Source organism: Pteronotus mesoamericanus, unplaced genomic scaffold (genome assembly GCF_021234165.1).
Source record: "Pteronotus mesoamericanus isolate MK-2021 breed Mesoamerican mustached bat unplaced genomic scaffold, CSHL_Meso_final scaffold_128, whole genome shotgun sequence".
Lineage (NCBI taxonomy): Eukaryota > Metazoa > Chordata > Mammalia > Chiroptera > Mormoopidae > Pteronotus > Pteronotus mesoamericanus.
Genome location: NW_026555305.1, coordinates 1,395,611 through 1,419,926, shown reverse-complemented (window position 1 = coordinate 1,419,926; position 24,316 = coordinate 1,395,611). Strand labels below are relative to the sequence as shown.

General features: G+C 47.3%; 1 protein-coding gene across 1 annotated transcript in view; it reads left to right on the top strand.

Annotated features, from left to right (window-relative positions):
- LOC129082438 (zinc finger protein 569-like) overlaps positions 1-18,180 on the top strand; it is a 28,183-nt gene extending 10,003 nt beyond the window's left edge. Inside the window, 5 exon segments of the mRNA XM_054588138.1 lie at positions 378-517; positions 4,070-4,226; positions 5,925-5,993; positions 10,238-10,364; positions 15,702-18,180. Coding sequence (XP_054444113.1) covers positions 378-517; positions 4,070-4,226; positions 5,925-5,993; positions 10,238-10,364; positions 15,702-17,257 — 2,049 coding nt within the window. The 3' untranslated portion in view covers positions 17,258-18,180.
- Positions 18,181-24,316: the final 6,136 nt, after the last annotated feature.

The window sequence follows — 24,316 nt, the reverse complement described above, 5'->3', positions numbered from 1 at the left end:
GACACCTATTCACCAGGTATGAGAAGAATTCAGGTACTTCAACACTTGTCCACCCTCTAAACTTCCCACAGGGAAAAAGGCCTTCCACTGCATGGAGTGCAGCAGGATCATGGCTATCACTGGTGCCTGAAGAAGCACCAAGTAACCCATATGGGGAGAAGCCATTCCTGCGTGCCGCGTGCGGTAAACAGTTCACCCAGCAGTCATGCCTCACCATCCACCAGCGCATGTACACATTGAGGAGAAGGCCAACAAGTGCTTATCTTCCAGAGCGCTTGTCCCTGCACATGCACCTGACCAGCCACACTGGTGAGTAGCCATAGAGGTGAAGCCAGTGCCGCAATGTCTTTGTCAGGGACTTCTCGCTCACCCTCCAGTGGAGACCTAAGTGGGAGAGAAGCCCTACGAGAGTGGCAACTGGTCAAAACTTCGTCAGGAACTTCATCCTCACCCAAAACCAGAGGAGGATGTACCTGTACCACAGAATGGGAGTCTGGAACTCAGAATCCACCCCCCGGTAGGCGCGTCTTGAGCCCACGCGCCAGTGTGAGAAAGGACATTGGAGCTCACAGGTAGGACTCAGGAGAAGTGCTGCCAAGGTGTGTTGTAGGAATGTGGGCACTGGGGACAGGCCACACCAGAACAGGAGCAACTTTCCTAGCATTGGCTGTGCTGCGTGGAAAGCAAGCCCCGCTACAGGTCTAGTATCTGGAAGTGTGGCCAAGGCTTCTGTGGCTCCAGACCCAAATGGAAGAAATTGTTATAGGAGCTTGGGCAACACACTTAGTGACTCTGGTCTCCATCTCCTGGATAGTAAAGTGGAGGAGAGAAGGGAGAAAGGAAGAGGGGAAGGTGAGCTCCATGGCACTGTCACTTTGTCACATGTGCCTGGATCTAGTCCAGAAGTCAGGTCGTCACATCTGTGGGTGTCCTCATTTACTCCACACCCGGCTCCCAGCTTCTCCTGCAGCAGTAGAAGGTGCCAGGTGGTTTATGAGGGGAAGAAAATTTTTCTCAGCATTTGGAAGTACAGTAATTGCATCAGATGCCATAGTTTCTCATAGGGGTCTGTTAATTTTTTTAATAATAAAGTTTACATTAAAGAAGACCGGTGTCATTTCAGAAGCTACAGGTACAGGTTGTCCTGTCAAAATGAGTGTGAATGCTTGCGGGGAAGAGGGGGTCCAAATACCCCAGAGGAACCCCAGGAACACAGCAGGCCTGCCCAAGGTATGAGGCCACCAGCCCCTCCCAGCCCTGCATTTGTGGCTTGGGAACACTCAGACCAGGTGGCAGGGCCCAGACCTTCAGCAGCAGGAATGGAAAGTGCCTCTTCCGCTCAAACCTTTTGTTGAAACCGGGCTTTTGGCTCCCTCCCCGCAGGCCTGTTTCAGTTACAGGAGAAAAGTCCTCTCTCACATCACAAACTATCCCCAATACACCCCGTGCAGCCGGAATCCTTGTGGGAAAAAAGTGCCTTCCGTCAGGCGGGGGCATTACCTAATCTATGTCTCACCCTCAGCCTAGGTCATGTTTCCCTTAATACTTCAGTATTGATGTTGATAGCAATCTATTACCAAAGATAAATAGCAAATGATATAGGAATGGTGCTCTATTAACAAAATAATACATAAAGCATTTATTAACAAATGGGGAATTGATTACTATTTTGTACATACTGTTAATTCTTTGAGATGCTTCCGTGAACGTCAGTAAATAGCTGCTGACTGAGGCCGCTGAAGCCCCCGCCCCAGGCCGTGACCTTGCACCCTCCCGTGCATCACCCGAAGGGTGCGAGCTGACGGTGATTAATACTTAAGACTGTGTCCCACTTCTGTACAGCTGCTAATTTACTGAAGTTCTCCAGTGGATTAGACAGAGCAGAGAGTACTTACCCACCTGGCCTATAACTGGGGTCCTGCTGACAGCTCATCTGGTGAAGCATTGCCCGGATATGCTAAGATTGTGGGATCGATCCCTGCTCAGAGTGCATATAAGAAAAAACCAATGAATCCATCAATGAGTGGGACAAGAAAAAAAAAATCTATGTCTCTTCTTTCTCTCTCTCTCAAATAAATAAAAATTTAAAAAAGCGGAGTATATTCTCCTTGTGGGGTGATCCTTCTTACAGGAGTCTTCACTTGGTGCCACACAGTCCTGTTTTGTGGGCCACCGCTGATGGCCCAGAGGAGGGAAAACAGATCCCTGGTGCATGGTGTGGTCTCCTGGCAGTCATCCAACAGCGATTCCATGATCGTGGATGACTCAAGTGGGCAGGCCATTGGCTGTACCCAGCCAACAAGTGGACTTGATTAGCTCACTCCATTTCTTTTCAGTGTAATGAGTTGTCCAAGTCATTGGACATTGTAATGACATCAAGTCATTGCAATATTTTACATTTACAGGCATCACGCTTTATTCATGTAACCTTTAAGTAAAACAGTCAACCTTTGCTGGTGTGGCTCAGGGGATTCAGTGCCGGCCTGCGAACCAGATGGTCGCCAGTTTGATTCCCAGTCACTGAGCATGCCTGGGTTGCAGACCAGGCCCCCAGTAGGGGCGTGAGAGGTGGCTGCAGTTGGCAGTTTTATGGTCATTGGACTTCCAGCAAATGCCTTTGCACTCGCTTTGTAGTTTATGGTGTAAGAGTCCCCACCTGGAGACCTCTTTCCCACTCCAAATATCAAAGTTTCCTCTCCTGTGTCCTCCCTTTTTGTATCACATCTCTTCTGCAAAATAGCTTGGTTTCCAGGACTAAATGTGTTTGTGCATCTTAATAATACAGATAGTTAGGGAAGACCGCTGGGAGAAGGCAAGGGCAGGAACAGGAGGGGCCACCTGAGGGGATGCCATCTGCCCTGGGCAATGGTGAGGCAGAGAGGCGTTTGCCTGGTAATGGAGCTCCTGCCTTGAATGTGCCGCATCCTATCCTGGAAGATAATCTACCCCAAGCAAGATGGCTGCAGGAGGAAGTACTGCACTGAGAAGACGCAATGCTAGCAAGGTGAGCAGATGGGGGAAAGCCCTCCTACCCACTACTGATACCTGATGGTTGGCGGGGGGGAGGGGGGGGGAGATAAGACCGGGGCCAGATGGGCACGTGCACCACAAATGTGCCGCCGGGCGGAGGTGCTGGACTAGCCTGTCAGTCTAGCCTGGGGAGAAGAAGCGATTGGTCGTGGGTAGACCGCTCCCTCCCCAGCACAAGGGAATTTGGGAGGTCTTCTGCGCAGACCGTCCCACACCTGAAACTGTTATAAACGCAGGGTAAGAAAGGGTCAGTTTCTTGCCCGACTGGCGAAGATACTACCCCGTTAGTTCCCCGGACCTTGTGGCTCGGGAAGCGACCTGGCTAACCGGGCCTGTAGGTTCCAGGAGGTAGCCTGAAAGTGGACAGCAGCCAGTAGCAAGCTGAGCTGCCTGGTTGACTGCTGACGGTACCAGCAGCCAAAAGATGGTACTTTCAAGCAGGAAGTCGGCACGCGGCTTTCTGTTCTTGTTTGGATGAGAACGGCTGGAGGTTTTCCTCGTTTTCTCGGAAGGACTAAACTATGGGACAAGCATCTGCTACTCTTCCCAAACCTGCAGAATTTGAATGAAAAGCCTCTTTCTCACCAGGCTGTTGCTATAGAGGTTTCTTACTGGGGGCCATGGGCAGCGGTACCCCCACTTTGGGTCTGTAACAATAACACGGCCTGAACAGGAGCTGGCACTTAACGCGAAGAGCTGATACTCCCTTTCTGTGTAGAATCATTTGCTCGCTTGGGTCTCTGCAGGCTTTACAAATTTTCTGCAAGTTAGCACGCCTACGGGGACCCCGGGCTACTAAGCAAGAGGTCTGGGGTGCAGCTACAATGTCTTTTCCGGCCTCCTCTCACGCTTCGCCTTTTCTGCAATTTCTCCGTCCCTCCTCTCTAGCTCACTCAGCACCCTGCCCCCGTGTACCACAATTTACCTTTCACTCTCCTCGCACACTCACGCACAGCCCGCTTCTTGAGGGTACCAGCCCTGCCCGGCAGTTCAGTCCCGCCCCCTGATCCACCGCGTTTTCTCCGCCCTGACGCCCCAGATCCCTCCAGAACCCCGCCTTCTTCACCGGGTACCGCGAGGCCTTCTGGGACAGGGAGTCTCGCGACCACCGCTCTGGGGCCCTTCGGCTCAGCCGCTCTCGCTCTGAGCGGAATCAGGAGAGGACGGGACGGGCGCGGGGGTTTCTGGGAAGTGTAGTAGGGCAATCCGCGCAGACGCAGTGCGATCCCAGAGCCTCGCGGACAGCGATCACTTTTCTGAGGTAACCTCGCGGGGAGCCTGTGCGGAATTGGGAGAGGCGGGAGGAGACAGGGTGCGGAGCTGGGTGTGGTCCTGCGGGTGATGGTGATGCCTGAGGCTCTGTTTGTGTGACTTCGTGTGTGTCACCGCGTATCTCCGGCAGAACCTCTGTCTCGCCTTTGCTCGTGTGTGTCTCCTGCCCGTCTTGGCCTCTCCGGGGTCCCTCTGTGTCCACGTCCGTGTGCGCGTCTGCCTTTGTTTCCGTCCGCGGCGTCTCAGCGTGAGGGCGCCGTCCAGGGGTCCCCCTGCGTCTCGTCTCTTCCTTGGCGCCGGTCTGTGTGTCAGGTGTGAGTGTGTCTGCGCGTGTGGGGCTGCGCCTCTCCTGTCCGATCCTCCCGCTGTCTGTGCGCCCCTGCGCCTCTGTCTCTGGGCGCGGCTGACGTGTGTGAGGGTGCGACGGGGGTGCCTTCCCGGGAGCGCGGGGAAGACGCCCTCCTGCACAGGCGGGCCTGGCGGCGCTGCCTGCCCGCGGGCCCCGCAGCCCATGGCGGTCCTGCCCTCAGAGGCTCCCCGGCCCCCGGGAGGGCAGGGCGTGTGTGGTCGCCAGGTGCGGGGCTGAGGAAGAGGGTCAGCGACCCCGATCCCGTGCTGAGGGGGATGAATTTGTTCAGGGAGGGTGTGTGTGTTGGAGGGTATTGTTCTGGGCATTTTAGAGGCCTCCCGGTGAGTCTGAGAGAGGGACCCTCACCATCTCCATTTTGCAGCTGGGGAAACTTAGTCTCAGAGACTTTAAGGGAATCTCCCAACTCCACACCCAGGTGTCCCGGTACCAGAGCCCCCACACTAACCACCCCACAGTGGGAAATCCTTGTTTCCCCTTAGAAACATTGGCCGCCAGGATGTTAGAGAGCTTCGATCGAAGAGGAGCAGTAGGAGCACCCATCACCCCTGGCCCTGCAGCCACAGATCTGGGGCATTCTGGGTTCAGTGGTCACCATCCCCGTGCACATCCTATTTCCAGGGCTATGGTGCCCTCCCGGCCTCCTTTAAGTAAAGTAAAATTGGAGTAGTGATTACATTGCTGTAAAGACAAAAATAGTCGAGACTGGATTAGATTTGCGTTTTCTCTTATAGTATTAAAAGAGATGATGATATTATCAAGGGCACCTAGCGGTGCCAGCTGCCCTGGGCCCACTGTGCTTCTTGGGTAAACCAAACCCAGGGCTGAGAGGGCAGAGGGTCCCGTTCCTCTCTCCAGGCTATGGGACTGCCTGTATGCACGTTGGCACTGGGACAGTGTCAATGTGTGGGTGTGAACGTGCACCAAGGACATGGACCCTGATGTACTCAGCCCCACCCTAATTCCACTTGTATCTTCTTGGTCACATGGCTTATCTTTTTGGGATTCAGTTTCCTCATCCGTGTACTGGGGTGAGTGGCAATAACCCCCACATGGCAGGATGTCTGGAGCCTTAAATCAGGGATGTCAGTCGGAAGACCTTGGAGGCATGGGCCCCTGCATGCATTCACTATTAATGTCTGTGCATGTCCTTGTCTTCCTGTCTCCTAGTGGCTGTGTCTGTCATGTCTACCTTGAGAGCTAGGTGTCCACCTGATCTCTCACTGTGCCTTTCTCTTTCTCCCCCTGCACACAGCCTGCTCATGCCCGGGTCGCCATGGGCACTGGAAGGATGGCCACCCAGCTGCGGACCAAGAACATCCTGGTGAGTCATGTCACTTTCTGGCTCCTCCTTCCTTTGGGTCATACATCTGGGCAGGGATGACCCTCGGCCCCCCCAGTCCCATCAGGGCCCAGGCCCCTCTCCCGTCTCTTGGGGTTTTGTCCACCCTGAATTAGGAGAATACTGTCCTGACACTGGTATTTTTCAACCGCAGGGGACAGGATGGCTCAGGAGTGAGCTGTCCTACCCTGGGGGCTCTCAGGAGATGCCTGTGGGCATCTGGGATGTGGCAGCTTAAACATATTCAGTGAAGTGTGACAGAGGCCTCAGACAGGAAATGCTGGATGAGGGACCTTCAGAAGTAGGCAGGCGGCACTAAATGCCCAGGGGACTGGAATAGAATGGGTGGAGGACGCCTGTGGTGAGGGACCTGTGAATGTCCCTCTCTGTCATCGTGATGTTTTCTGTTTTAGTGGGTGTCTGTTTGTGGTATTTTCTCTAAATTCCCTTCTATGGGAGAAATACTTTACAATAAAAATGTACAGATACAGCTCGGTTGTTTAGAGGATCATCTTGATTTGCCAAAGGTGTGGGTTCAATCCCTGGTCAGGGCACTTTCGAAAGGCGACCAATGAATTCATCAATAAGTGGAACAACATCTATTTCTCTTTGTCTCTCAAATCAGTAAATTTATATGTATTTATGTCTGGGGGGTAAACTTTTTTTTCATTGTCAACAAAGGATATGTTCATTGAGTTTTAGGGAGAAAAGAAGAGTTAGAATAGGGCACCGATTCTAACTTTGTGAGAGACAAATTTCGATTGTTTGCCTGCCACATGCACTCCAACCTGGTATAGAACCCGCAACTCTGGTTTATAGGCCAGTGTTTCAGCCTTCTGAGCCATGTGGCCGGGCCAGGGCATAAGTATTTGCCCTGCATTTTGTATGATTTTTTTATCTTTATTTTTAATTATGAATGTGGAGCAGCTGTGTAAACATTTTATTTAATTTTTAGAGAGAGGAGTAGGGATGGAGAGATATAGGGAAAGAAACATCAGTGTGCGAGATAAACGTTGATGGGTTGTCTTTCACTGGCCCTTACAGGGTCTCTGGCCAGTAGCCTAGGCATGTGCACTGACTCAGAATGAAACAGGAGACCTTTCAGTTGCAGGCTGGTGCTCAATCCACTGGGCCACAACAGCCAGGGCTTTTTATGTTTTTTTCTTTTTCTTTTTTTTTTTTTTTTTAAGAATTTGTTTATTTTATTTTTAGAGAAAGGGAAGCAGAGAAGCATCAATGTGTGGTTGCCTCTCGCACACCCCCTGCTGGGCACTTGGCCCACAACCCAGGCGTGTGCCCTAACTGGGAATCAAACCAGCGCCCTTGGCTTTGCAATCCAGCATTCAATCCACTGAGCCATACCAGCCAGAGTTTTTTGTGATTACTTTCTCCGCGATTCCTCGCAGAGGAATGTTGGGGTGGGTTTATTTAACGCCTTTCAGGAGTCTATGTAATTAGGGGTTGGGACAGTTTATTCTCCCTCCACCGTGCAGCAGGGGCTGCCGCTCTTTCACGTAGGTCCTTGTTTTGTGCTTATTCTGCTCATAGAGTGTAAATAACAAATGGTAAAAACTATCCCTGTGGTAGGTGACAACTGATGTCATGTGATCTCTTTCTGAATACAATCTTTGTGGTATTAGTGAGGCTTGATTTTTTTAAAGATTTTTTTATTTATATTTAGAGAGTGGGGAAAGAGGGAGGGAGAGAGAAAGGTGGATGTGAAGAATCATCCTTTGACTACCTGTTGCACGCCCTGAACCAGGGGACCTGGTCCACAACCCAGGCATGTGCCCTGATTTGAATAGAAACAGAGATCTTTTGGTTCCAAAGCCAGCACCCAGTCCAATGACCCACACCAGACAGGAATGTGAGGATTGATATGTCAGAAATGTTTATTCACTGTTTATGGTGTGCAAATTGTTTTTATTTTATTAAGATTTTATTTATTTATTTTTAGAGGGAAAGGAATGGAGGGAGAAAGTAGAAAAGAAACATCAATGTGAGTGAAACATCCATCAGTTGCCTCCCATATGCAGTCCATTTGGGACCACACTGTTAACCTTTAGTTGTACACACCATGCTGCAACTGAGTGACCCGGTCAGGGCTGGACATTTCTATAACTATAATAATACAACATGTGGGTTTTTGTATCTTGGATGCTTTTCCTGGACATCATGTTTTTTATGTACCTCCATGTTGTATTAGGTGACCCTTGTCATGGCTGTATACTATTCCATTGTACTGGTAGACTGTTGTATGCATTTATCAGGTGGTGTACTTTTGGTTTGTTTCCACTGATTGGTTGTTATTAGTGATTCTGCTGTGAACATTTACATACAGTACTTTGTTTGATTTCGTTTCTCTTGAGTGTATGAGAGGAAATAATGGGTCCTGAGATATTAGCATATTAACCATTTAAGGAATGATCTGACTGTTTTCCAACATGACTCCACCATAACATCTCCATTTTTACATTTTCTGTAATGGTTGTCTTGGTTTCCTATTTTACCAACATTGTTTAGGATTTCTGGATGGTTGACGTATTTCTGTTGTTCGCTCTTGGGGGTTAAATTTCTTTTTCTTAATCTCTTTTAGTGTAATTTCATTCTGATTTTTCTAAAAAGAGAGCCTGCCCTGGCTGGGTGTCTCACTTGGTTATGGTATTGTCCGATACACCAAAAGGTTGTGGGTTCAATCCCCTGTCAGGACACATGCATGACACAAACAGACCGATGTCTCTGTCTCTCTCTGAGTCTGCCTTCCTCTCCCTATAAAATCAATATATGTACCCTCAACTGAGGATAAAAGAAAATAGAGCCTGATTTCAGCTCTTTGGAACTAGGTGAGGTTTTTCTTGCACCAAAGTGGTTTGCGCTATTAGACAAAAATCCGAAACAGATGGAATCCTTGAATGAGTGGCCTCAGTCATGTGCCAACAGAGCACTCAGAGGGTTTTGATACACTTGGAGGGAAGCCCCCTTTCTAGGGGAATCTCCCAACCCTTCTGAGGAGGAGCCCTGTGTCTCACCTCCCACACTTGTTGTAGAATGTGGGCACCCAGCCGCCCGGGACCAACTTGGGTTTCCAGTCTGTCCCAGCCCAGGCTCCAAGCATGGAACCTGCTTGGTAAAAATTTCATTGAGTGAGTTGATTCAGGTGAGCAGACTTAGGAATGTCGTTCAGCAGGAGTTTTATCTGTTTATTTATTTTAAAGATTTTATAGAGAGAAGGCAAGGGAGGGAGAAGGAGAGGGAGAGAAACATTGATGTGAGAGAGAGACATCAATCAGCTGTCTCTCACATGCCCCCAAACCTGGCCTGCATGGGAACCTGGCCTGCATCCCAGGCATGTGCCTTGACCGGGAATGGAACCGTTGAAATCATGGTTTGCAGGCAGGCACGCAATCCATTCAGCACACCAGCCAAGGCCAGGGGTTATATTGAAAAAGTTAAAATGAAACTAGTACAACAATAAAGGGGGCAGGAGAAAACTTTGGGAGATTGTGGATGAGTTTCTGACCTTTATGGTAATTTCAGTAGATCATACTTACTGGGTTGTCCAAAAAGACTGTTAATTATTTTTCTGTGAAGTAAAAGACACATTTTTCATTTTCACCAGTAACTTTATTGATTTGGATATTTTGGCATCAGTATTGTCAAGGCTCCAGTATACCGTTTAAGCCTCAGGTCTTGAACCACCAGTCCCTCCTGGAATCTCGCCCATGGACTCATCCTCAGACCACAGCTTCCAAGTTCCCAGACACCCCTGTGAAGTGCCACTGTTCAGGCACGTGTCTGGATGGTGTCTGGATGGTATTGACCAGATGGTATTGGCAGTGAGAGTTTCCATCTAAGATGTGTGAGCTGATATGTCATTGACGTTTCAATTTGCAGCTCTCTGATGATGAGTGACATGGAGCCTTTTTTCATATGTATATTGTCCATTTGTATCTCCTCTTTGGAGATGTGTCTGTTCAGGTTTTTTGCATTGTGGTGTTTGCCTTCCTATGAATAGCCCCATAGTTTATTTGCCCATCTGAGGACCACCCACTGTAGTTAGGCACTGAGGACACTGAGTAGTGAGGCCCTTCAGAGCTCCACACTGTGTTGACACCATGTCAGGTGCATCCTGTGCGCCTTCCCTGGTCTTCTTGGCCCTTCTGGCCGCACCTCCTGACCTCTGTGAGGAGGGCCCTGTGGTGAGCGGTATGCGCTTCCTCTTACAGGGGTCGGTGGCATTCAGGGATGTGATTGTGGACTTCACCCCGGAGGAGTGGCAGCAGCTGAAGCCTGCGCAGAAGGACCTGTACAGGGACGTGATGATGGAGACCTACTGGAACCTCGTGTCATTGGGTAAGGGGGCAGCTTTGCCACGTTACTCACCATCTGCCTGTCAGGATGACACGGAAGTAGAAAAGTGTACATATCTGACATATAGGACGTTCAAATTACACAAAGCTAAAAATGAATTTGATAGGTGGTAAAGTGGGGAAGAGTATTTACAGGATGTATAACAGTCAGAGGATTATAAATATCAAAAGAGCTCTTACACATTAATGAGAAAAACAGGAAATGAATGATAGGGAGATGGACCCAGCTTATCAGCATTCAATTCGCAGATATAGAAATGTGTGCACCCTGACTTGGAATCCAACTAGTGACCCTTTGGTTTGCAGGCCAAGACTCAATCCACTGAGCCACACCAGCTGGGGCGTCTTGTTTTTTTTTTTCCCTGTATGGGTTCTTACCCATGGCATAACTTCTTTGAGGTTTACTAATGTTGACTGTATGTATGAATAGTTTCCTTTTTTCCCCCTCTATGTTTTTTTTTAAGTCATCACACGATTGATTTGAAAGAAAAAGAGAAAAATTTCAGTCACATGCCTCATACAGGCTCAGCCCAGGTTTCAAACCCACAGCCTTTTGTTGCCCATGACATACTTCATCCGATTGGTTCACCGAGCCAGGGCAAAGGTCACTTCTTATTATTGCTGAGTAATATCCTACTTCATGGATAGAGCACCTTGTGTTTATCTGTTCACTTGAAGACAAACATGTAGATTGTTTCCAGATTGGGATACCTTTCTGTAGACACATGATGTCCTTTCTGTTGAGAGTGGTTGGGTCATACGTAGGTGTATATTTAACTTTTTCAGAAACTGCCAAACTTTTCTCCAAAGCAGTTGTCTCATTTTTCATTTCCACCAGCAAGCACTGGGTATTGCATTGGTCTGTGTGCTTGTCAGAACTGAATATGCTCATTTCAGCTGTTTTCCCTCTTTTGCAGTCTTAGCACAGCCCAGCTTGCAGGTGGTATTGAGAACCTTTCCAGGTGCTTATTGGCCATCAGTATATTCTCTTCGGTGAAGTTTCTGGTTCAAGTCTTTTGAGTGTTTCTTTAGTTGGGTTGTTTGCTTCCTTATCATTCAATTTTGAAATTTCTTTACATATTCTTTGTTGTTAATTTTTGCTCTAAGACTTTTATGGTATATGTGCTTTGCACCTATTACTCCCATTTTGCAGGTACTCTTTTCTTTTCTTCAGTAGCATCATTTGGAACACTCTTGTTATTAATGTTGATGGGGTCCAAATATTTATTTTGTTGTTCCTTGTGCTTTTGGTGCCATATCTGAAGGACCGTTGCCTAACCAAAGGACACAAAGATTTACTTTACTGTTTTGTCTACAACTTTTAGAATTTTATCTCTTTCTTTAGGTCTTTAGTCCATTTTGAGGTACTTGTTGTGATTGATTTTAAAAGGGGCTAACTAACATCACTGTTTTGTTTTTAAAATAAAATTATTGTGGTGACATTGGCTAATAGGATCATATAAGATTCAAGTGTACATTTCTTCTTGAAATACTTTTTATTGATTAGGCTATTACAGTTGTCCCAATTTTTTCCCCTTTACCCTCCTTTACCCAGTAGCCCCCTTCCCTCCAGGAATTCTTCCCCCCTTAGTTGATGTCCATGGGTCATGCATGTAAGTTCTTTAGCTTCTCCATTTCCTCTACTACTGTTAACATCCCCCATCTATTCTGTACCTTCCAATTTATGCTGCTTAATCCCTGCACCTTTTCCCCATATTCTTCTCTTTCCCTTCTCAGCTGATAACCCTTCAAATGACCTCCATATCTATGATTCTGTTGCAGTTCTGGTTGCTTAGTTTGGTTTTTAGATTCAGTTGCGATAGTTGTGAATTTGTTTCATATTAATGTTCATAGTTTTGATCTTCTTAAATAAGTCCTTTTCACATTTCATGTAATAATAGCTTGGTGGTGATAAACTGCTTTGTCTGGAAAGCACTTTATCTATACCTTCATTCTAAATGATAGCTTTGCTGGATAGCATCAATGAGATTGTAGAACCTTACTTTTCATCACTTCGAATACTTCTTGCCAGTCCCTTATTGCCTGTAGAGTTTCTTTTGAGAAGTCAGTTAACTGTGTTATGGGAACTGCTTTGTAGGTAAGCCTCTGCTGTTCTCTTGCTGCTGTAAAGAGTCTCTCTTTATCTTTAATGTTTGGCATTTTTATTATGATGTATGTTGGTGTGGTCCTCTTTGGGTCCAAGTTGTTTGGGCATCTCTGTGCTTCCCGGACTTGTATGTCTGTTTCATTCACCATATTAGGGAAGTTTTCTTTCATTATTTTTTCAAGTAACTTTTCAATTTCTTGCTCTTCCTCTTCCCCTTTTGGCATTCCTATGATTCATATGTTGGCATCTTTGGGTATATCCTGGGGGCTGTTTATACTATCCTTGTATTTTCAAATTATTTTTTTCTTCTTGCTGATCTGGTTAAGTACTTATTGCTTTCTTTCTTTCTTTCTTTTTTTTTTTTTTAAGATTTTATTTATTTTTAAGAGAGGGAAGAGAGGGAGAAAGATAATGAGAGAAACATTAATGGGTGGTTGCCTCTGCATGCCCCCAACTAAGGACCTTGTCCCCAACTCAGGCATGTGGAATCAAACTGGCAACCCTTTGGTTTGCAGGCTGCCACTCAGTCCACTGAACCACACCAGCCAGGGCTAAATGCTTATTACATTCTTATGTTCTAAATCATTGATTTTACTCTCAGCTTAATCTCCTTTACTGTTAGTTCCCTGTAGATTTCAGCTTATTTCACTTATTGAATCCTTCATTTCTTACTGGGTCTTTTTTATTCTGTTCCTGTACTCGATGAGTTTTCAGCATCCTGATAATCAGTTCTTGAACTCTGCATCTGATAGGGTGGTACTCTCCATTTCGTTTAGTTCTTTTTCTGGGGTTTTGTTCTGTTCTTTGATTTGTGCCATATTTCTTTGTGTCTCAATTTGCCGGCCTCCATATGTTTGTTTCTGTATATTAGATAGAGCTACTTTGACTCCCTGTGTTAGCAGTGTGTCCTATTGTAGAAGAGGCACATGTAAATTGTGTGGGGCAGAGCTTTATGTAATGCCAAGGCAGGGCAACCCATGTCACACATTTTTGGATCTATGTGGGCAGAAAACTTGGAGCGGACACAGTGGTGGCTCCTGGCTTTTGGCTTTTTGCCTGGGAGGGAGTTGCCTCCTGGCACTCACTGTGTTTCCAGACACTTCGCTTTCTCCCCGTATATCACTGGTGCCCTCTTAGCTGCTGTACTGGTGCTGAATCTCAGAGTGCGTGGGACTGAGTAAGTCCTAAGTCTGTGGGGAGCCTTTAGGAGGAGTCTCCTGAAAATCCAGCAGTATCTTTTGTGCCACCCCAACACCTACTGATTTTTATAGCCAGAAGTTATGGGGTTTGATCTTCCTGGCCTGAAACAGTGGGCTGTGTGGTCAGGCCTGGGGCTGGGATTCTTCGCTTGTGAAGTATCCTTCCCTGTTTTTATCCACTATCTCTCCATGCTACACCCCATTTCTTCTCTTTTCTGTCCATCTCTGTGACTCTGCCCCTCCTACCCGCCTGGATGAATATTGCTTCTTTAAGTTCATGGTTGTCAGTCTAGTTGTAATTTTTTCCATAGTTGTGCGACAAGGCAAAGCCTGTTTATCTATACCTCCATCTTGACCGAAATTCCCCAGAGTTTTATAGGAAGAAATATCAAGAGAAATGCTGTAGATGTCTACCTATCAGACTGAATGAAGAAATCAGGATGAAGAAATGTGATGGTAATCACAAAACTCTGCAAAGATGGGCATTTTTTGTAGTCATTGACACAGAAAGATGTCCCTGGATAGTATTCTTCAGGAAAAACACTAACTTTCAGAATTAGTATACAGTTCCATTTCGTTAACAGCTTTTCTGGTAGTTTAGCTGATCTGTTAACTGCACGTAGTTAAAGCGAATGATTTCGCACACTTTGACATTTGTATCCACCTGGGAAGTCATCTTTGTGATGCAGACATGTCTATTAGCCCAAAAGGTTTTCATTCATTTTGTCCACACCCCCTCCTCCAGCAACCACAGTGGTTTAGTTTGCCTATTCCAGAATTTTTATATATGGAATCATATGGCATGTATTCTTTATTTTTTACCTGCTTTCTTACACTTTACATTATTTCTTTAAGGTTCACTCAACATCAACTGTATGTATGAATAATTCCCTTCATTTATTCCTCAGTTTTTTCTTTTATTGATTTGAGAGAGAGGAAAGTGTGTGAGAAAAATCAATCTTTTGCCTCCAATACAAGCCCTGAACTTGGATCGAACTCTCAATCTTTGGTGCACGTGACGACGCTCCAACCAGCTGAACTAGGCATGCAGGACAACAGTAGACTTTCTTTTATTGCTGAGTAATATTCTACTTCAGGAATAGACCACCATGTGTTTTATCATTTCATTTGCTGATGAACGTAAGGATTGTTTTCAGTTGTAGACTCAGGGGAAGGGTCTCAAACTCAGGGGTCGTGTGGCCAATGAGGGCTTTAATGGGGATAGGGAGACAGCTGCTTACCACTCCTGCTTTCTTTGTTCCCTCCAAGAAGGATGGCTACGTGTGGAAGGATCCTCCCTTTTTAAATGAGATTTTTGTGTAAGATGTCACAGTTTTTACATGTTTGGATGAACCGTAAAGTCCATTTACAGAGTCTAGAACTCAGGGCAGCCCCGTTGACTGGAAATAGAGATTGAGGAACACATGGGACAAGGCACAAGGGGCTTGGAGTGGGTATGGTCAGCAGGGAGAGAGTAGTATGCTAAGAGAAGGTGTGAGGATCCAGCTCAAGGGCAAGGCTGCTCCTGAGCAGCATAGGAATGAGGGAGCTTCACTGGTAGGTGGGGAGACAGGACAACCAGAACAACCACATGAGAATCTGCTTTTAGTTTTTCATTAGTAGTAACAGTCAATGCATTGAGAAGCAGATCTGGCTGGATATGTGCAAGATGAGGCTTGGAAGCTAGGTGCCCAGTGCAGTGAACCCTCACCGGCTGTGTGGGATCCTGTGATCTGCTCCTCCAAGCCCACTTTCTTCCTCTTTCTCTTCAGGGTCTTTCCTCCCAGCTCTGAGCTCTGCTGGCCATCTTTGCCCCACCCCCAATTAGCCCTTTCCCTCTCTGTAGTCATCTCTCTACAACTCACTGTCTCAGATCATGGCTCCCCTTCTCCCTGTGTTGCTAGGACAGGCTGTCCCCTGTTCTTAGGCTGTGCCTTGTCGTATCTTGGGAAGGTCCTCCCTCTCAACATGGTTAACTACATTTGTGTCATCATCTCTTTCCTCCTTCCAACAGACTTGGAAACTAAACAAAACATGAGTGAACCAGACCCAGAGAAGGATTCTTGGGAAGATAGACCGTCCATTGCGGTGGCAGTGGAAGGTCTCAGGAAAAATGGAGCCCAGGGTTACGCCGGTGAAACAGCAGGGATACTGGGTGACAGGGATGGGCAACAACACAGGAGCACAGGAACCTGTTTACAACATTTGGACATGTCACAAGTGTTAGCACCTGAGTGTTGTGAATTTAAGACATTCGTCCACCAAAGCCCCATGTCATCCCCGGCAAGACTGGAAGAACCAAGAGGACCGGGGACCCACCCCTTCACCATGTGTGTGAAGAGCTCAGGTACTTCACACCTCGGTCCTTTCTCTGAACTTTGTGCAGAGAAGAAGACATACAATTGTGGACAGTGTGACAAGACTTTCAGCTACAGTTCGTCTCTGCGGAAGCACCAACTAATCCACACTGGGGAGAAGCCATATATGTGTGGAGTGTGCAGCAAGTCCTTCAGGCAGAAGGGTGACATTATCCTACACCAGAGAACGCACACCGGGGAGAAGCCATATGTGTGCAGGGACTGCGGCAAGGCATTCATAGAGAATAGGCGCCTTATCGAGCATCAGAGGACACACACTGGGGAGAAGCCGTACATGTGCGGCGACTGTGGCAAGGCCTTTAGCAAGAGACGGAACCTTGTACTGCATGAGAGGACACACACTGGGGAGAAGCCATATGTGTGCGGGGACTGTGGCAAGGCCTTCAGAGAGAATAGGTGCCTCATTGAGCATCAGAGGACACACACTGGAGAGAAGCCATATATGTGCAGGTACTGCGGCAAATCTTTCAGTGTGAACAGGATCCTCATTGTGCATCAGAGGATGCACACCGGGGAGAAACTGTACACGTGCGCAGACTGTGGCAAGCCCTTCAACCAAAAATGGAACCTCATCGAACATCAGAGGACACACACTGGAGAGAAGCCATACGTGTGCAGGTATTGTGGGAAGGGCTTCAGCCAGAATAGGAGCCTCATTGGGCATCAGAGAACGCACACTGGAGAGAAACCTTATGTGTGCGAGGACTGTGGCAAGTCCTTCAGTCTCAACAGAAGCCTCATAGTTCATCAGAGGACACACACCAGAGAGAAGCCATACTCATGTGGAAACTGTGGCAAACTCTTCCGCCAGCAATCGAGCCTTATTGTGCATCAGAGAACACACACAGGGGCGAAGCCATATGCATGTGGGGACTGTGGCAAGGCCTTCAGTCAGAAATCAAGCCTCATAGTACATCAGAGGACACACACTGGAGAGAAGCCATATGTGTGCGGGCACTGCGGCAAGGCCTTTATCAAGAAAGGAAAACTCATCCTGCATCAGAAGACACATACCCAGGAGAAGCTATAGGCATGTGGGGACTGCAGCAAAGCCTTCATTCAGAATGGTAGCCTCATTGAGCATCAAAGAATACACTCTGGGGAGAAGCTGTATATGGGAGGCCAGTGCCACAAGGCCTTTAGCAAGAACTCCTTGTTCAGGAAGCACAGGCAAATGCACACTGAGGAGTAGCCCTGCCGGTGCTCCAAGTGCCAGAAGGACTTCATGACATGCTTGTCCCTGTAGAATCACCTGACCAGCCACCCCATGGAGAACCTTTATAAGTGCGGCAAAGCCTTCATTAGGAGCTTTTTGCTCCCTGTCCACTGGAGGATCCCTGTGAGGCATAAGCCCTGTAAGTGTGGCAAGTGCAGGAAAACCTTCAGCAAGAACCTCAACCTCACATGACACCAGAGGAGGATGTACAGGTAGCAGATGTGAATGGGATCTCAGAATCCACACTCTACTGGCAGGTCCTGAGCCCATGGGCCAGTGCCAGACTTGACATTGGAGCCCACGGGGAGATGTAAGAGAAGTCCTGCCCAGACAGGTCTGAGGGCTGTGGGCATGGGGAACAGGCCACACCATGCTCACCAGCTGCTTCCAGAGGATCTGCAGGGTCATGTGGAAAGCAAGTCCTCCTACTGATCTAGTATCTGGGAGTGTGGCCGGGGCACCGTGGCTCCAAACCGAGCTGGAAAAAACTGTCTGTGAGATTGGACAACACATTTAGTGTCTCTGGGTCTCCATCTTTTCAATAGTAAAGTGGAGGAGGTGGAGGAGGAAGAAAGAGGGGGATGTGCGCTTCATGGGGACATGGTCAGTTTGTCACACATGCCTGGATCTAGTCCAGAGATTGGGTTGTCGCCATCTGTATGTTTCCTTGTTTTCCCCACACACAGCCCCTAGTTTCCCTGCAACACCAGCTGGAAGGCCCCACGCCCATAAGCTGTAGAAGTTACCAGGTGGGTCATGAGGAGAAATAATATTTTTCAGGATTAGGAAGTAACAGTCACTTCAGATACCAAAGTTTCTCATAGTGCTCTTTTGAATTTTTTAAAAAATAAATCTTTTAGTTAATTGACACCAACATCATTTTTTTTTCTAAAATTTTATCTATCTTTGGACAAGGGGAATGGAGGGAGAAAGAGTGGGATAGAAACACTGATGTCTGAGAAGGCTCACAACCCAGGCATATGCCCTGACTGGTAATCATACCAGTGACCTTTCAGTTCACAGGCTGGCTTACAGTCCACTGAGAAACAGCATCCAGAGCCACCAACATCATTTTGAACAGTGGGCAGGTGCAAAAGGGGGAAGTAACAGTTGTCCCATCCAAATGAGTATTAATGATTAGGGGGAGGGAGCACAAATGCCCCACAATAACCTAGCAGCAGATCGCAATCCACGTACCCCTTGCAGCCCTAGATTCCTGGCTTGGGAATGGTTACAGCATGTGTTACGCCCATTATCAGAACAGGTTTCCTGGAGTTAGCTGGTTTCCCGTGATAATGGAGAAATATTATGAGGAAATTATATCTGTTCATCCTACCACACACACATTCCCACCAGCAGCATTAGGAGTTTCAGTGATTTCTCATCTCAGCAATCATGGATGCTCATTTGCTCCATAAACATTCCCCATGGCATGAAACTTCGTAGGAGTATTTTTCTTTGCCCCAAGTTTTTTAAAGAGCTGCCTATAAGGAAATACCTCTTTACACATGATCACCTGCTTTCCAAACAGGCTAAAACATGGCAAGAAGAGGAGAAGGAGAGACAAGTGTGAAGCTGGCTTCTCTTCAGTGCTGAATTTCACGTGGCGCAGGGAGGTCCATGTGGCAGGCGAGTGTGGATGGGGGCAGAAGGAATTGGGTCAAGAGGGAGTCTGAGTTGTTTTCTTTTCTGCTTAGTGGTCAGGGGGAGGCTGTTTGAAGAAATAAAGTGCATGCCACTCTGACTAGTGTGGCTCAGTGGACTGAGTGCTGGCCTGTTCACCTAAAGGTTCCCAGTTAGATTCCCAGTCGAAACACATGCCTGGGTTGCTGTCCAGGTCCCCAGTTGGAGGCTTAGGTAAAGCAAGGGATCGATGTGTCTCTTGTACATTGATGTTTCTCTCCCTCTCTCTATCACTCCCTTCCCTCTCTCTAAAAATAAATAAATAAAATCTTTTTTAAAAAATACTTGTTATCTCTTTTAAAAAAAGAAGAAGAAAAGAAAGCTAATGCCTAATACTGAAGACCGAGAATTTCTGCATCCTCTAATAAGCAGGAATCTCAAAGAGATGAGAGGCTTCAGGTGAACAGCAAGTCGCCCAAAAAGTACATGAGCGCCTCCTCTGGGCCAGGCCCTGTTCCAGGCACTGGGAGTCCAGCAGTGAGGGAACCACAGTCCCTTGCCTCATGAAGCCCCTGCTTCTCTTGTCTGAGTGAGATCAAAGGTGATGAGGTAGAAAGTGAAGGGAGGGCCTCTCTCAGAAAGGAATATTGGAGCACAGCCTCAGCAAAGAGAAGGCAGCTGTATAGATAGCAGGGGACAGGACAATGTCCTCTCAACCAGGGCTCAGGGATACCATGTGTAGAAGTGAGGAAACATTGGCAACACCCAAGGATTCATCCTTAGACCGTTGGCTAAATATATTTGATCCATCTAAGTAAGAAATTGTTAGGAAGAACTGTGGATGCCAGTGTTGGAAGGGACTCTGAGATATAGCATTAAATGAAAAAACAGTTGACAACAGTATCTTGTGTGCACTCTCATGTGTGTGTGTGTTTAAAGATTTTATTTATTTTTAGAGAGGGAAAGAAGCATCAATGTGTGGTTGCCTCTGGTGTGCTCCTGACCTGGGACCCAATAAGCAACGCAGGCCCGTGCCTTGGTTGGGAATTGAACCAGCAACCCTTTGCTTAACAGTCCAGCATTCATTCCACTGAGCCAGACCCTCCAAGCCCTTGTTTTTAATTTTCTTGAAGTAATACAACTTCAGTGAAATTTGTTATGTGGTAGCATAAAAAAAGCATAACAGCGCAGGACACTGTGACAAGTAGAAAGCTTATATTTTAATATTTTGCTGTTAAGATGGCATTTTATTTCTTGGTGTGCAAAAGCACTTAAAATGTACCCCCTGCCTTATAAAAAAACCCAAAAAACAAAACCTCCTCATGTGAAGATATGTTTATTAACTTTAGAGATAGGGAGAGAGAGATCCACATGAGAAACTACATCAGTTGCCTCTCATAAAACCCTGACCAGGGATGGAACCTTAATAGGGAGAGATCTGATCAGATCACTGGACAGAGGTAGGGAGGAGCTGTAATTTAAGTCTGCCCAGGAAACTAAGCAGTCTAGGATGGGATTGACTGAGAAGCTGAGTGCCTCCAGAGCTTATGTCAATAAAAAGGGAGCTCTCTGGCTCTTGAACAAGTTCTCTCTTCAGTTCAGGCTGGGGCTCAGGCTCTTCTTCCTCGAGGATGCTGGGATAAGCACCCTGCTGCTGCCTGCATTTCCCAACAGACAGTATTTTCTATAGGAAGGAACTCCGGGAACAGCTTAGGATCGGGCTGGCGTGGCAGAGGGTGGCAGCGCTATTTGTATTCTGGAGGGAACAAGCTCTGGGGCAGAAGCCTGCCACCCGTCCGCAATTGTGTGACTTTTGTGTATTATGTTGTTTTAGTTTGTAAACTCATCCTATAGAAACAAACAGGGGAAAAAGATAAAACTCAGGTATTAGAAGTTAGTCTTCACTGACAGGGTTAAGTGATTAAAGCTGTGACTTGATAGGCCCGAGTGATTATTCTAATGAAGCTTTCAACAAAGTCCTTTTCTTCCTCACCAAACCTTTGCCTCTGGAATTTTTCCTAGAGGGCTGCAGCAGGCAGCAGAATCCCAGCTTGTTCCACAACAACCTGAAATCTTTTGGTTACAGAACGATGCTGCAACCAACCGTGCCAACCAGACAGGGCCTGAGATCTACCCTCTTAACAAAAATTTAAGTGTACAATAGGGTATCATATAATTAGTGGACAATGTTGTACAGCAGGGGATCTCTAAGACTGCTTCATGTTGCATACTGACTTTATGAAAATTTATTTTTTTAATATTTATTTTCAGAGAGAGGGTAAAGGAGGGAGAAAGAGAGGGAGAGAAACATTAATGTGTGGTTGCATCTTCTGCGCCCACCTGGGGACCCTGTCCGCAGACAAGGCATGTGCCCCAACTGGGAACTGAACCGAAGACCCCTTGGTTTGCAGGCCAACACTGAATCCACTGAGCCACAACAGCCTGGGCTAATCTAGGCATGTTTAAACACCCTCCTCTTTTACTATATACCATCATTCTAGTTTTAACATCACTTCCTGAGATGGACAGGAGGTTTAAGTACAAACATGTCTCATGCGAGTTATCAGAAGAGATTTCCCTGGGGTTTGCTAGCCTAACAGGACCAGAGAGAAATAATAATGGGCAATTACATCTGTCCATCTCCCCACCTCACACATACAGCCATCAGCAGCATCAGTAGTCTTGAAAGATTTCCCATCTCCTTTTCATGGATGCTCATTTACCCAGTAAGCATTCTCCGTGAGATGAAAGTTCATAGGTAGAGTTTTCCTTTGACCCATATTTATTTAAAAAGCTGCGTAGGAGGGAATGTATCCTTACAGGTGATCACCTGCTTCCCAGGGGGGCTGAGAGGCAATAAGAGGTGGCAGAGGAGGAGATGAAAGTGTGAAATTGGAATTTTTTCACTGCTGAATTTGAATGGTGCTGGGACATTCATGTGACAGTGACAACTGTGTGTGATGATGGTAGCGGGAGAGTTGGGTCATGAAGGAGCCTGAGTTGTTTTCTTTCCCGCTTAGTGTTTGGGGAAGAGGTTGTTGGAAGAAATAAGAAAGATGCCTAATACATGAAGACCTAGGATTTCTGCATCCTCTGAAAGCAGGAATCTCAAGAGACAAAGGGCTACAGGTGAACTGTGAGTCGCTTGCTAACAAGTATCTGAACACCTCCTCTGTGCCTGGAATGTTCAAGGCACTGGAGGTCCAGCAGTGAGCGAACCACAGCCCTTGGTCTCAAGGAGCGCTTGCTGCTCATTTGTGAGCAAGGTCACAGGCGATGAGTACAAAGTGAGGGGTGGGGCTGTTTGAGTTCTGGCAGTTAGGGGGGGCCTCTCTCAGAAGGGGACATTGGGGCATGTTCCCAGTTGATAAAGAGAAGACAACTGTGCCCTCCTCTCAGGCTGTACCTTGTGGTGTCTTGGGGAGGTCCTTATTCCCTGCATTGTTAACTGCACATCTGTTGTCTCTTTCCCACTCCCCTCAGACTTTGAGACTAGACCTGACATGAAAGGACCATGGCAAGGGAGGCAGAAGCACCCGGGAGGAATGGGTTCCGGGGTTGTACCTGCGAAGCAGCAGGGACACAGGGTGACCTGATGGGCTGGACACAGTGGATTACAGGGACCTGTAGAAGGAGGTTGTACATGTTTTAAGCGTTAGACCATGAATATCATGAATTTAAGGCATTTGAACAGCAAAGCCACTTGCCTGCTCCGTGGAGATGGGAAGGACCAAGCAGGCTGAGTGAGTATCCCTTCACCAGGCATGGGAAGAACTCAGGTACTTCAAGGCTCTTCCACCCTGCTAACCTCCCATAGAGAAAAAGTCCTTCCAGTGCATGTATTGTGGCAGGTTTATGGCTGTAACTGGTGCCTGAAGAAGCACCAAGTAATCCATACAGCGAGAAGTCCTTCCTGCGTGCCACTTGTGGGAAACAGTTCACCCAGCAGTCGTGCCTCACCATCCACCGGCGTGTGCACATTGGGGAGAAGGCCTGCAAATGCTCATCTCCCAGAGCACTCGTCCCTACACTTGCACCCAACCAGCCGTACCAGTGGGTGGCCATACAGGTGTGGCCAGGGCAGCAATGTCTTCGTCAGGAACTTCTTACCCACCCACCACTGGAGACCCACATGGGACAGCGGGCCCATGAGAGTGGCAAGGGGGCAAAAACTTCATCAGGAACTTCAACCTCACGCAACATCAGAGGAGGATGCACCTGTACCAGAAGAGGGGAGCCTGGGACCTCATAATCCACAATGGGTGGGTGCGTCCTGAGTAAACTTTTGTAGGAGCTTGGACAACATATTTAGTGTCTCTGGTCTCCATCCCCTGGATAGTAAAGTGGAGGAGAGAAAGGAAGAGAGGAAGGTGAGCTCCATGGGTGCATTGTCACTTTGTCACATGTTCCTGGGTCTGGTCCAGAGGTCAGGTTGTCACAGCTGTGGCTGTCCTCCTTCACCCCACACCCAGCTCCCAGCTTCCCTGCATCAATCGCAGATGCCAGGTAGTTTATAAGGGGCAGAAATTTTTTTTTCATTATTCAGAAATAACAGTTGCATCACATGCCATAGTTTCTCATAGGGGTTGTTAATTTAAGTGAAACTTGAAGGGAGACAAATGTCATTCCAAACGCTCATCAGGAGCAAAACCTACAGGTACAGGTTGTCCTGTCAACATGATTGTGAACGCTTCGGGGGGAGGGGGTCCAAATATCCCAGAGGAACCCCAGGAACCTAGGAAACCTGCCCAAGGTATGAGGCCACCTGTCCCTCCCGGCCCTGCATTTCTATCTTGGGAAAGGTCAGACCAGACGGCAGGGCCCAGAGCCTCAGCAGCAGGAATCTGGAAAGTGCCTCTTCTGCTGAAACCCAGCCTTTTAGCCTCCTCCCCACAGGGCTGTTTCAGTTACAGGAGAAAAATCCTCTCTCATGACAGACTGTCCTCCATGTACCTGTATGGCCAAAATTCTTGGGAAAATAAAGTGCCTTCAGTCAGGTGGGGGTATTACCTAATCTATGCCTCACCCGCAGCCTAGGTCATGTTTCACTTAATACTTCAGTATTGATATTGATAGCGACCTATTACCAATAATAAATAGCAACGCTATGGGGGAACTCAAGAGTGGGAAAATTTTAGTTTAAAATAAGTTAATAAGCCTAGTAGTTAACACCTGTGAAACGCTATTGTTTCAGGAACTGGAGGTACAGCCCACCCTGACTCCAGGAAACCACAAGTGATTGACCTTTGTGCTCCAGAAGAGACAATAAGCAATCAGGGTGGCATCCGAGCTATTGTGTTCCAGGGAGAGACAATCTGCTGCCCAGGACACAGGTAAAGAAAATCACCGACTGGGAGATGAAAGGATGTTAGGGAAATTAACGGACTACAGCTTTTATCTGACTAACCTCTC